This window comes from Oryza sativa, chromosome 3 (assembly GCF_034140825.1).
Source record: "Oryza sativa Japonica Group chromosome 3, ASM3414082v1".
Taxonomy (NCBI): domain Eukaryota; kingdom Viridiplantae; phylum Streptophyta; class Magnoliopsida; order Poales; family Poaceae; genus Oryza; species Oryza sativa.
This window is the reverse complement of record NC_089037.1, coordinates 30,242,500-30,256,347: the sequence shown is the minus strand read 5'-3', so window position 1 is coordinate 30,256,347 and position 13,848 is coordinate 30,242,500. Positions and strand designations below refer to the sequence as shown.

General features: G+C 49.5%; 1 protein-coding gene across 1 annotated transcript; it reads right to left on the bottom strand.

The window, feature by feature from the left end:
- Window positions 1-2,017: 2,017 nt before the first annotated feature.
- On the bottom strand, window positions 2,018-4,564 carry LOC4333948 (SCARECROW-LIKE protein 7-like). Its single transcript, NM_001402244.1, has one exon. The coding sequence runs from the start codon at window positions 4,292-4,294 to the stop codon at window positions 2,558-2,560; it is 1,737 nt and encodes a 578-aa protein (NP_001389173.1). The 5' UTR covers window positions 4,295-4,564; the 3' UTR covers window positions 2,018-2,557.
- Window positions 4,565-13,848: the final 9,284 nt, after the last annotated feature.

Genomic DNA, 13,848 nt, shown 5'->3' with positions numbered 1-13,848 from the left:
GAAATTAAATTATCTTTCAAAATTTGGAAGGGTTACTTTGCGATTAACATTCCCCTACCCTAACAGTAAACCCAGTTACCATAGTAACTGTGCTTACCGCTAAGGTGGATTGGGATTGGGTGACATAGGGTAGGCATGTCACAAGGTGACATAGGGTGAATCTCAGCCCTATGAAATAAATCCAACGGCTGACATTCATCCACGTCATCACGAGTAAACATTTTACTCGCAGATTTACTCAGGAGTAAAAATTTAACTAGGAGTAAAACTTTTACTCATGATGACGTGGACGAATCTCAGCCGTTGGATTTGTTTCGGAGGGCCAAGATTCACCCCATGTCATCCAATCTGAATCCCTGCTAACATGCGGTAATGGTAAACGGCACACCGTCGGACTAAACATCAAATATGTCAAAAGAGTCCTTAATACTCCCTCCATCCTCTAATATAAGGGATTTTGCTTGTACTGTTTAATCATTCGTCTTATTAAAAAATTAGAATTATTTTTTTGACTTACTTTATTATCCAAAGTATTTTAAGCATAACTTTTTGTTTTTTATATTTGCTTAAATTTTTTAATAAGATAAGTGGTCAAGCAAAATGTTAAAATTCTTTATATTAGGGGACGGATGGAGTCTGTCAAGAGATTTCACTTGTCAAAGCAAGAGGGAGAGTGATAGATTACGACGTAATCATGGGAGCCACTAGCACTAGGAAACTGCTACTATCAGACTAGCATGGGCATAAACGCATTATTGAGCGACTGCATGAAGTAACAGGAACACACGGCCAGATCAGTGGCTGGAGCAACAAATGTTCAAACTAGTCAATGAAACAATCATCACTGCACGGTTGGGGCCAGCTAGTGGAAATGGCACCTATGGGTAGTTCAAGATGCTGATAAGAAGCTGAATGAAAATCTGAAAAGTTATGCTTTCTACCTTTTGACATTCAGTTTATTTCTATGTTTTACATCTATCAATTCTCAGAATTTTGATGAAAATCTGAACTGTTGAAGGAGCTACGGATTTTAAAAGAAGTTACAGCGGCTAAAAGCTCTTTCAAACAAAGCCATTTCACTTCTGAGCGTTTCACTTCTCACAGAGAAAATGGCTCAGTGCGACAGTGCCGGTGGTGGCCTGGTGCCTGGTGGGGAGAGAAGCAGAGGCCTTCGTCTCCCGACAACCAGTAGTGGCCACGAGATCCAGGGAACTTACGCAACTGAGAGTCGAGCGTATCCGAGCACTGATCACACTTAAAAGCTCTCTGGTGGTCAGGTTCATGATCTTGCCAAAACAGGCCTGACTGGTGCTCTGTACTCTGTTTGGCCTAATGTACTCAGAAAAAGCTTTCCAAGCTTTAAGATTGCAGCGAAGTTAAACCTGACAGAAATACCTCGACAGGATCATAGCACGAACGGTTGGAAGAACGGTTGATATCATTCAAAGGGAACTTTTCATAAAAGAGAGACATGCTCACTCTGCAAAATAGTGTGAATTTCAGGCTATTACAATTTACAGACAAGGGGTAGATTTAGAATTCCAGGTTTGTGTGTTGTGGGGAACAGGAAATTTGGGGCAGGCAAACTTCCGTTTGCTCTTGATTCTGAATTTCTGGTAGTTAGTCACGACTCATGTGGCATGGCTTCCAACAAAGGAAAATGAGGCAAATCAATCCAAGAAAGGTATGCTGCCTGAAAATTACAGCTGCTATATATCTTCTGCAAAGAATACTTAGGACAGTGTTTTCAAGTTCAGATGCACAAAAGTCAGATGATAAGTACAGCAATTTTAGCTCCGGAAGAAAAGGGCAAGTGCCAAAAGAGAGGATGCTGCCTTCTAGATCAAGTTAAAATGCTGAGTTTATAAAGCATTGCAAGACATCGGCAGTCCACAACATGAGCTTTAAAAAATGTGGTTACCAAGAAAATAACATGTCAGATGTGAAGAAAATCGGTAAACTGAATACAGATGAAATACAAAAACACAATTTAAGGTTACTTTCAAATCATAAGAATAGTCGAAGAGGTCTTTCCAGTTCCAGACAACACTTCATTACTGAAGGGACAAACCAGGAGTACATGCATAACTACAGAGATCACTTTGATACAATCAGATGCTTTCAAAAGAAATAAATGGACTGAAATGTTGGATTATGAATATACAAGATGTTCAAAAAAGTATCATATCAGGAGCTGAAAATTACTTAAATATTGCTTGTGGTTGGATTCTGTTACTTAAAATGCACAATTGCATCCAGATTTATATTTCTCATCCTGGTAACATGAGCAAGCAATATACCACAGCTAAAACCTGTTACCAAATTCTGTACAACTACTACTAATTTTTCTCTAACCAGTTAATATCATGCACACATTCAGCAGCACAAACACCGAGCAAGATAATTCAGCTAAAATTTCCCAATTATACCAATCATCCTAAACACAGTTTTGGAGGAAACTACAACAAAAGCTGCAAAATGATTTCTCCTAACTATTTCCTCCCAGGTTCTATCACAACGCCACACATTCCCCCAAATACTCCCAAAAAAACTACCCTCACCTCCAAGCAGACACAGTAAGCAATGGCCGTTTCTCCCATGCCAAGGACAAGAACGCCGGTGGCAACTCAACAAGTGAATACTTGTACTTGGAATCATAGTTCCAGAGCAAAAGATCAGCCTGGCTCCTGGCATAGTTGCTGAGCGGCACGGGCTCGAAGCCGCACCACTCCATCAGGGTCTGCCACTCGCTGCTGCCGGCCATCCTCTCCGTCCGGTCTGCGCCTTCCTCCGGCCCGACGGCCCTCTGAATTCGCTCCCCGAACATCCAACGCTCCACCCTCACCCTCTCCGGTGAGTCCCGGGTCATTGCCACATCCAGCGACTCGAACAATGACCGGTAATAGCTCAACGCATTGGCGAACCGGTCGACGAACCCAGCTCGGTTCAGGCTGACCTCGTACTCTCCAAGTGTGACCACTGCTGGACTGAGCGATTTGGCAAGACGAAGCACTCTTCTCACTAGCTCGTCCGAGTCGCCAAGAAGGTGGTACAGCTGCAGCATGAAATTGACGGCCACGGCCTCGTCAGGTTCAACCAAGAAATCCGACTTGTTGAGCTCGTGCACAGGCCGGAGCAATGGGACGAACTCGAAGTCCACCCCGAGGAGCTTGGCGAAGTCACGGAGACGGGTATTGGTGGCGGCGAGGGACGCCGCGGGCTGCGGCCCCAGGAGCGGCGAGGGGACGCCGGTGATCCGTATCCGCGTTGGCTTCCCCTCGGGCCGGGTGGCGAGCGCCTGAAGCAGCGCCGCCCACTGGATGCCCTGCACGATCCCGAAGTCAACTATGTGGATCTTGGTCGCCGCGCCTGTGGCCTCCAGGATGGCCTGGTTGGCGGTGAGGTGCGCGAACTTGGAGTAGGGGCAGGCGTCGTTGAGCGTCTTGTAGCAGAGCGTGAGCTCGTCGGAGGCGAACCGCGCGTCCGGCTCCGCGGAGGGCGGAGCTCCGGTGCCGCACGCAAGGCGGCGACTAAGCGCGTCAGCGAAGTAGAAGGCCAAGCGCTCAGATGGGTCCCCGGCGTCAGTCGCGGCGGCGCGGACGCTGGCGAGCTCCGCGGCGGCGAGGCCAGGGTCGGTCGCCGCCGCGCGGGAGCAGGACAGGAGGGACTGGAGGATGGGAGCGGAGCAGGAGGCGTCCGCGGAACTCGGACTCGGAGACGAACACGCCACCGGGGTCGCAGCAGCAGGCTGGGGGAGCAAAGCCGGTGCAGCCTCAGGTCGAGGAGCGGCGGTGGCGGCGGTGGCGGTGGCGGTGGCGGCGGCATGCGTGGGGGGTGGGGACGGCACGGGCGGCGGCGGGGTGGTGAAGATGAGGCGTTCCAGGTCGGAGTCCTGGAAGGGGGCGTCCCCAATAAGGCTCTCCATCCACCCATCAGAGTCGAAGTCCGCGGCCGCCGCGAGGTCGGAGAACACCGCGTCGCCGGCGGACGCCCCGAACGCGTCCGCGAAGAAGTGCTCCCCGGCGGGCCACGCCGCGCCGCCACCGTACGCGAGCTGGCCCGGGATCTGGCCGTGCGACGAGGGCGGCGCCTGCGGCATCGCCGGCATCTGCTGGTGGTGGTGGTGGTGCTTCTGCTGGTGGTGGTGCGGCGCCATCGACTGCGGCGGCGGCGGCGGCGGCAGATGGTGGTGGTGGTGGTGCCTCTGCTGCTGCTGTTGCTGCTGCTGCTGCTGCTGGATCACCTGCTGCGCGATGGCCATGAGGTTGCCGCTGTCCGCGCACATGTACGCCATCCCGGCGCGCCCCCGCCCGATCTGCGAGAAACTCGTCGAACGGTGGTGGACGACGAATCGGGGGTGGTGGAGAGGAAGGGGGGGAAGAAGACGGCGGAGGAGAGCGGCAGGGGGATTTAAAACAGTAGGGCGTGGGGCGAAGCCACTGCGCTGGGAGGCACTGTACTGCGCGAAAATTACGGGATTGCCCCTCGGGACGGGCTAGTGTCCCGCCGTACCGTCCGCGGAGGTCGCCGACCTCAACGGTAAAATGGGGAGGGAGTGATGAACGGCAGGGGAGTGTGGCCGTGTGGGCGCTTAAACTGGGTGTGATCAGGTGTGGGGATCTTTTGTGGATATTGGATAGTTTACTTTCTTTTCTTTCTGAGTAAATTATACTAGCGGTTCTTAAACTTGTAACGAATTTTCAATTATGTCCACGAACTTACAAAGCACGTATTGAGATCTTTAAACTTGGTTTAATGTATCATCCTGGTCTAAAGACTGGTTTGACCGTAATCTTGCCTATGTGTTATGCCACGTGGACGATGACTTGGCTAATTTTTCTTTTTCCCTTTTTTTCTTCCCATCTTTTCTCTCCTTCCTCACCTCGCGTGGAGAAAAATGCGGCATAAGGGAGAGGAAAGAGGCAAAGTGGAGAAAAAAAAAGGGATAAGAAAGGAGAAAAAAAGGGATAAGAAAGGAGAAAAAAAGTAAAAATTCCATGTTATCCTCCACGTAGGTAAGACACGGTCAAACGAGGCTTTGGATCCGGATGATACATTAAATCAAGTTTAGGGATCTCGATATGCGTTTTGCAAGTTTATAGACCTAAGTAAAACTTCGTTACAAGTTTAAGAACTACCAGTGTAATTTACTCTTCTTTTTTTTGTTTTTGAAGTTGGATCCTTGGGTTTCATATTTTGATACAAGCTTTATAAGATTTTGCGGCTAACTTTTTTTTAACATAGATCAGTGCAATATTTGTATATTTATTAAGTTGCCGCAAGCTGTTCGAATTGGTTTCATTATTGATGTGGGTAGAAAACAATATTCAAGACTAGAAAACAGTATTCATGTTACGGACATACCGTACAACCATTGCTACATATGAATGTTCATCTTTTCTTGTTGAACACAAACTTCATGTACCTAAATTTCATTTTGTATTTATTTTCCGTGTTAAGATAAATCTGTAAAACAACGCCACAAGTTTTTCAGTATCCTTGTGTATGTCTAACGATAATTTTGGAAAGCTCTACACCATAGCTTTCCGAGCACTTTATCATATGCGCTTACCTTTGACATATATTTGCACGTTTCAAGAAATTAAGAGCTTCATTGGTTGCCTCAATAAGTCAAAGCAAATCCAAAATTTAAATTTTAAAACTTTAAAATTAAAGTTGATTTTAAGACAATTTCAATGTAGTTACTTTTTCAGCATTGTCATTTTAAATTGTTGAGAAAACACACATATATTTGTTAACTACAGATTAATTTTTATGAGTAACCGATGATGACCTAAACTTTCTTTGTACTAGGGTAGGATAGCTACTCGAGGTATATCCATAATAGACATCTTTTGCTGTATACTGCCTAGATTTTGTTTGTAATTTATTAGTATAATGCTAGTAATATTTTGAAGCTGCCAGACCTTTCAAAATTCGAGACAAAGCCATATCAGTATTACTACTTTTCTGTACATTTATTTATTAGTTCAAATGTAAGACAATCCCATTTCTACATTTAGAATTTCAACATAGAACAATATAATTTCTATAATTTCGAATACCGGAGCTATCCTTGTCAACCAAAAACACTTTACTACCTCGAAAAAAAACACACCTTACTTCATATAAGTCTTCTGTGCAATACTATCCTCTAATGTGGATCACTGCCATATAAACTCACTGGATATAGAGCCCACGTATCAAACAGTCAATATAAAAAAAAAAGATCTGTGTCCTATTTGCTCTTTCAGAGTTTCTCCCCCGACGCCAAGCAACTCGATCATGAGTCTGGTTGGCCCCGACGGCCGCTGCTATCCCTACTACACAGCTCCGTCACCCTCCAGCTCAGGATGGGAATGGGTAGGGTCGATCCATTTATTCACTAAATCTATTCATAAATTTGTCCTAACGGATTTTAGGGTCGCTCTAAAAAAATATAAATGGACCAAACGGCTCAAACCATTAGGGCAACCACAATGTGTGCTAAAAGTAACCTTAAGCAATAAATAACATTAAGCATTGTGAAAGTGGACCATAAGAATCTGACATAAAAAATGAGCATTAGCCTTATGGTGTGGTAACAAAACTATAGAATACAATACTTTTGTGATGTGCTGTTCACGCTAGTACTTTTGGGGAATTTTCATTGTGCAAAGAGTTTCACAGGAGGATAAGAAGTGATTTTTTTATCCTTCGGTGGGACCCATTGGGACCCAGCTTATTTTCTCCCATAGGCACAGCCATTGTGGATATGGACATAGCTAATGCTTACTTATAGCGGGTCCCACATATATGGCTGATGGAACCATAAGCATTGGCCTTGCCCTTAGAACCTAAGGTTTAAGAGGTTTGACCCAAAATGACTTCACATGTATAAATATTTTAAAAATTTGTACAAAGTTGCTTCTCTATATAATAAATCATTCATATAAAATTCAACTAAATTTGACAAATTTTTATAGTGTAAACGCGAGTTTAAAAATTTTGGGTCCGAGTTTTACACACGTGTAGCTAGAATTTCTTTGAATCTTAGTAATGCATAGTGGGCTCCGCATGTCTAAATAACTTAAAATTTGAACAAAGTTGCTTCTCCATATAATAAATCATCTCTATAAATTTAACTAAATTTGATAAGGTTTTACTATGTAAACACGAGTTTAAAAATTTTAGGTCCGACTTTTACATATATGCAATAAGAGCTTTTTTTTATCTATTAGGAGGATAGATGATCCATTTGGATATACATAGATAACCTATTGATATAATAGACCCATGATAGATTGAAACTTTTAAACCATGGTACAATAAACACATTTCAAATGGTTTAAGTTCGATCCATATTAACCATTCCCATCCTGACCTCCAGCTGCCATCCACTGTACTGCCACCGCTGATGCTTACAGAAGATCTTCCCTTCCCCCGCCCCCAACTGCACAGGCTGGACCACACATATTGCCACGCCAGCCCGACCGCTGATCCGTCCGGTTCCGGATATCCCCACGACGCCCCTCGGCCCCACCCGCCCCGTGACGTCGCGCTGCACCGCGGGCCCCACCTGCCATTGTGACGACCCCGATCCAGTTTAATCCGGTCCGTCGATCCGGAGCCCCTCGATCGCAGCGCTGCCCCGTGACGTGACCCCACCCTCGCGGGTCGGTGGGGCCCACCGTCCTGCGGGCGCTCAGAGTCAGTGAAGTGTCACAGGTGTCACAGGCCACAGCCGCGACACCACCGGGGGCTCCGGCACCGGGTGGGTGACCGGGTCCGTCCGTACTGGGCTTTGACCGCCCGTCGTACACGTCGGATCTGATCTGCCTGTCTGGTGGGGCCCGGGGAATTAAGCATGGGAGTTTAATGCGCCCGTGCCTGTCGACCAAACGGGCGCACAGCACAACACAACAACATCCACGACCGCACGAACGATGCGCTCTCGTTTGCAGGGTCGTCCCCTGTTTCCCGTTGCCACGCTCGACCAGCCCCCGGCTCCCTCCATCCCAACGAACGACTATTGGTAGCCACTGCCCTTTGCGAGTACTACTACCGCAATAGTGCCGTGACGTGCACGGACAAAGAGCACTAATGCGTGCCCATCTAGTTAGTTGAGTGGATACTCTTATAGCAAAGATAATAATATAGCTCACTTCTTACTATTAGCTAATCTTAAAGTCAACATATATAATAGATTAGCTATAAGGTTAGCTATAATTTTCTTCTCCTCTCTCATAAGTTAGCTCTTTCATGAGAGCTAACACTCTTGATTTTTCACTACTTCTCTCCTCCATCTAAGTTTATAGTAGACTTATAACTCACCATTATACTTGCTCTTATTCGTACTACTCCCTTTGTCCCCACAATATAAGGGATTTTGAGTTTTTGTTTGTAACGTTTGATCACTCGTCTTATTCAAATTATTTTTGCAAATATAAAAACGAAAAGTTATGCTTAAAGTATTGTAGATAATAAAGTAAGTCACAAATAAACTAAATAATAATTTCAAAACAAATTAAATAAGACGAGTGATCAAACGTTACAAACTAAAAAAACTCAAAACCACTAGCGACGGAGGGAGTACATGTTTGTGAGACAATGACCGTCGATGGCAGCCGGAGTTGACGAGTAGCACTAGCCACTAGCGACGCAGAATTGCGCGACGGGCCGGTGTCTGTGGTGCTGCTCCATGGAAGTGCATGGCCGTCGCCCGTCGAGCCGGCGAGTCTCCGCCAGCTACAGTGATGACTAGCTAGCTGCACGGACAACACGGTGACGCCGCGACGTTGGCACTGGCAGCGGCAGGGGCCCGCGGCGCCGGCCAGCCCTCAAAATGCGCGCGCGCCATGCGGTTGCGTCCGTACGGAGTACGTGGGAACGGCGCTCGAAGACCCGACCGAGGCTTCCCTTCCCGGGGCGGCTGGCGGCGACGTCAGCCGATCTCGGTGCTTTGTTTTTAATTTCTTGCTTTTACTACGCCGCGTTCCGAGATTTGCCGGCGCCTTTTTTCCTCCGATGATCTACTCGTAGCTTTTCGCCCATTGCAGCCGGCCCGCGAATCTACACACGCCCCGCGAGTGCGAACCCTGCGGCGAACGACGTACGTGGAGACGATGGATGGTGCACGTAATCGCGGATAGGCAAACATTACTGCCCTTTTTTATGATACTCTGATAGCTGTAGAATACTTCATCCGTTTATAATGTAAGTCATTTTATTATTATCCACATTTATATAAATTTATATAGACATGTCTAAATTAATTAGCATCTATATAAATATAGGCAATGCTAAAATGATTTACATTATAAAACGGAGGGAGTGTTTTTCAAAACCATTACTCTCCTAAATAGTCTAATGCTTGTGTTTCTTAAAATTCTCACCACGTTGATTTTCTAGCTTTTAAGGTGTGTTTGAAAGCTGTTGTTGGGAACTAAAATAAAGCAACTCATAATTAGCATATACTCCCCTGTTTAAAAAACCAATCATGATAATATATTCCCTATGTCTAAAAAAAAGCCAACCTAACTCATCCTTCCCGACAGCTCTCTTCAGAATCAAAAACCCTCCAAACAAATCTTACATCAAGGTGTAGCACAATACTCCCGTATACTATACTATACGTAGTGCTATTTCCATACATGTAATAAACGGTACAGCCGATAGTACTAGACAGTACTATAGCAGTATTGCTGCGTATTGCGACGAGAAAATTTTGAGCACCACCTTGATCACATGGTTTAAGCACATGATTAATTAGTTTTTTTTTCAAATATATATAATAAAATTAGATATAACCTCTGTGGCACGATCGACCAGCTATCGTGTCTCTTATCGTATTGAGATTAGGGACGGTGCTTATCCTACATTCCTACCACGGTCCATGGATCGCACTTTACCACTAAACTATACGCCTTCGCGTATTATAAACACTGGTGGAGAAACCCTTTGTAGTCCCGATTCGTAACCCCCCTTTAGTCCCGGTTTCCAAACCGGGAGTACCAATCCGGGACTAAAGATCGCTATCTTTAGTCCCGGGTGAAATAACCGGGAGTAAAGATCGAGCTGTCCTTTTTTTTTTTGCATGGCCTTGTTGCTGCATGGTTTATATATATATATATATATATATATATATATATATATATATATATATATATATATATATATATATATATATATATATATATATATATATATATATATATATATATATATATATATATATATATATATATATATATATATATATATATATATATATATATATATATATATATATATATATATATATATTGACGGAGCGTGGGGCTCCTCACCGGGAGACCGCGCAGGCCCCCCTTTGCCGGTTCGGCCGGGGGCCCTGGGTGAGATTCTAAGCTCCTAGTCTTTGTGTGGAAGGTTCGCGAGAATGGAAACACACAAGACACGGGCGATGTATACAGGTTCGGGCCGCTGAGAAGCGTAATACCCTACTTCCTGTGTTTTTGTGGATCTATGTATGAAGAAGCTACAAAAGAGCTGGAGAACCAGAGAGCTCTTACTCTCTTCCTCTCTGATCGTTCTGGATCCGAAAATCCCTCCTCCTTCTAAGTGGGCAAGGTCCTCCTTTTATACCTCAAGGGGATACCACATGCACCATCTCTCTCTTTTTTGTGGGGACTTATCCTATCTTTTCATAAACAGACGGAGACTTGTATGGTTGCCGTCCGAATGACCTTCTGATGGGACAGCCCATACCTACCTCCACTTCCGCCGGAAGCAGGCGCGACTTGGGAACATGGCTGTCTGCTGACGACATGATCAGTGTCAGACCGGTCACAAATCGGTCATTCTTGTCCACCACGCGTCAGTTTATCAATCTGCATGTTCGCCCCTCTTCATACAATGTCTTGCTTTTAATGGTTAGGATGAAGCCTGGTATATATCTGACCGGGACCAACGTGCCATCTCCAGGAGCTAACACGCCGGCTCCGGCTAGGGACGAGTGCTTGGAGGCTCTCATCCTGACGGGATGGGGCGAGGCGTGCGTCAGACCGCCTGTCGCCACCTAACCCACGATCTGATCGGTCTGTGACTGGTCACTGACCGGATAAACGAGCGCGCTGCACTGCGTTACATGCGGCGTGACGCGCTCGTCCAAACCGCAATAAATGTGGTTAGGTGAGCCCCGCTATGCTCACCTACCCCATATACGCGGCGCAAAACCCACAAGGGGTCGGGGCGCCTCGGCCCTCGGGGCCGAGACGGGAGCGGTCCGACCCCTCGGGGAGACAAAGAGAAGGGCGGCCGTATCACCCTCGGGCCCGACCCCCCCCGAGGGGGTTAGGCCACGTGGGTGATCGTGTCTGCCTCAAGTCTCTAAGTCATGATACTCCCGGTCCCATGTCACCGACAGTAGCCCCCGGCGTTATGCCAGGGCGATCGCCCTCCTCGAGGGAAGCGGTCGGGCGTGACGCCACTTCCTAAGGCCTGGTGACATGGTGGGGCCGGTCTAAAAATCGGGACAAGCCGGTTCGTTTTTCCTGGAGATATGGTGATGGCGCTTTGGTCGGCGAGCGTAATTAACGCGCGCACGAGATGTTCCATCTCGACTGCCACAGCCGCATGTCCACCTCATGCACCGCAAACGGGCGAATGGGATTTGTGGAAGCGTGGGCGCGAGAAACGAGGGGGCAAGATAGTGGGCGCGAGAAACGAGGAGCCGGGCACAGCGTTGGCAAGGGTATAAAGTCGCCGAGGAAGAGATTTGCTTCCTTCCTCTCGCCATTATTCCCCTTGTCTTCGCCGCTTGCGCCCTAACTCCTTGTTTCCTGTGCCCTACCTTCGCCACACGCGCTCGCTCTTAAACATCTCTTCCTCCGGCGTCATGGCACGGGGCTCCGCTTTGCTTGATGGTAGCGTGCTGCCGCCTTCCCGCATCGTGAGCGAGAGGCAGGCCGGGCTGCCACGCCGCTTCATGCCGGAATCTGCCACCGGCCGGGAGATAGTTACGCTGGGCGAGGGACGCCCGACGCCATGCTACCCGGGGCGGTCCGTCTTCTTCCTCCCTTTTGCAATGGCAGGGCTGGTTCCGCCATTTTCTTCTTTCTTCATGGATGTTCTGGAGTTTTACGATCTCCAGATGGCGCACCTCACCCCCAACGCGGTAATGACATTGGCCATCTTCGCGCACCTGTGCGAGATGTTCATCGGGGTGCGCCCATCCCTTCGGCTGTTCCGGTGGTTCTTCACCGTACAGTCGGTGTCGCCGCCGTCGGTGGTTGGTGGTTGCTACTTCCAGCCGCGGGGGCCGGTGTTGAACCGCTACATTCCCTGCGTCCTCCGCAAGAAGTGGGATGACTGGAAGAGCGACTGGTTCTACACCCCCCTCGCCGACGAAGCGCGCCTCCGTCTTCCGAGCCAGCCCCCGGCGCAGGCCTCCAGCTGGCGGGCGCCGGTAGATCTGGGAGATGGCTATGACGCCGTCCTCGACCGCCTGGCGGGCCTGTGATCCCTGGGGCTCACAGGGGCCATGGTGTACAGCGACTATCTTCGTCGCCGGATCGCGCCACTCCAGCGGCGCGCCCGGGATGCCTGGGAGTACACCGGGTCCGAGGACTGTATGAGGACCCACCGGGGGGTCAAATGGGACTGGGTCCCCGAAGACTTCAAGGTAATGATCCAACGGGTGCTGAATCTCAGCTCCGCGGAGGCATCCCTCATCCCCCAAGGAGTCCTCCCCCTCTGCAGCGATCCAGATCGCGCCAACATCCTGACCATCATGCAGGCGGTCGGGGCGTCGGAGGAGCGGGCTCCTCGAGGCCACGATGGCTCGGGCGGGAGCCGCAGGGGGGAACAATCTACCCCGGGAGGGGGTCGTGCTTCTGGGCCCCGTGATGGGGGCTCGGGGGGTAGCCGCCCTGCCGACGCCCGAGGGAAGAGAAAGCAAGAGGGTACTTCCTCCCCATCTCCTCCCCGAGGGGGCGGGGCGGCGCGTGTCAGCAGCAGGCGCCCGGAGGGGGCCGCGCCGACGCCGCAGCCCGAGGGGGAGCGGAAGAAGAAACGGCTCCGCAAGATGGGGGGGACAGAACCATCCCGGGGAAACCTCATTTCTCCTCCAAGGTGGTCGTTTAACCGACCCCCTCGCAGGTTCGTCCCACGCCCATTGTGGCTGTATTCATTCTTCCAACACAAGTTTTCATTCACCCATCTTGTTTGTCTTCTGGCTTTTCTTCTGCTTCAGCGAGATCCCGTCGCGTCCCTCCCGCCATTCCAAGTCCGGCCAGTCTGAGGCCGAGGACCCGGCGACCACAGAGGCCCGGAGGCGGGAATCTGACCGGCGAGAAGCCGCGGATCGCCTTCGGGAAGCCGAGGAGGCCGCTCGGGAGGCCGCCCAGGCTCGCCAGACCGAGGAAGCCGCTCGGGAGGAGGCCGGACTCCGCCAGGCCGAGGCGACGACATCCTCCGAGGCGACCCGTGAAACTGACCGGCAAGAGGCCGTGGATCGCCTTCAAGAAGCCGAGGAAGCTGCCCAGGTGGCCGTCCGAGCTCGCCAAGCTGAAGAAGCCGCTCGGGAGGAGGCTAGACTTCGCCAGGCCGAGGCGACAACGACTTCCGAGGCAACTCGCGGCGAGGCCGCGAGTGCATCGCTTGGGCCCACTCCCTCGTGCGACGCTCAGGACAAACCAGGTCCGGGGGACATCCCCGAGTCCGGCACGTCCATCGGCGGGCCAAGCCGCGCAGCATCCTCTTCGAGGCGGCTCTTCCCCACGCCTTCCGTTGCTCCACTGAGCGCAGAACCCCTTCTGCAGGCCTTGGCCATCGCAAACACCACGGTGTTGGACGGGTTAAGTGCCCAGGTGGAGGCCCTGCAAGCAG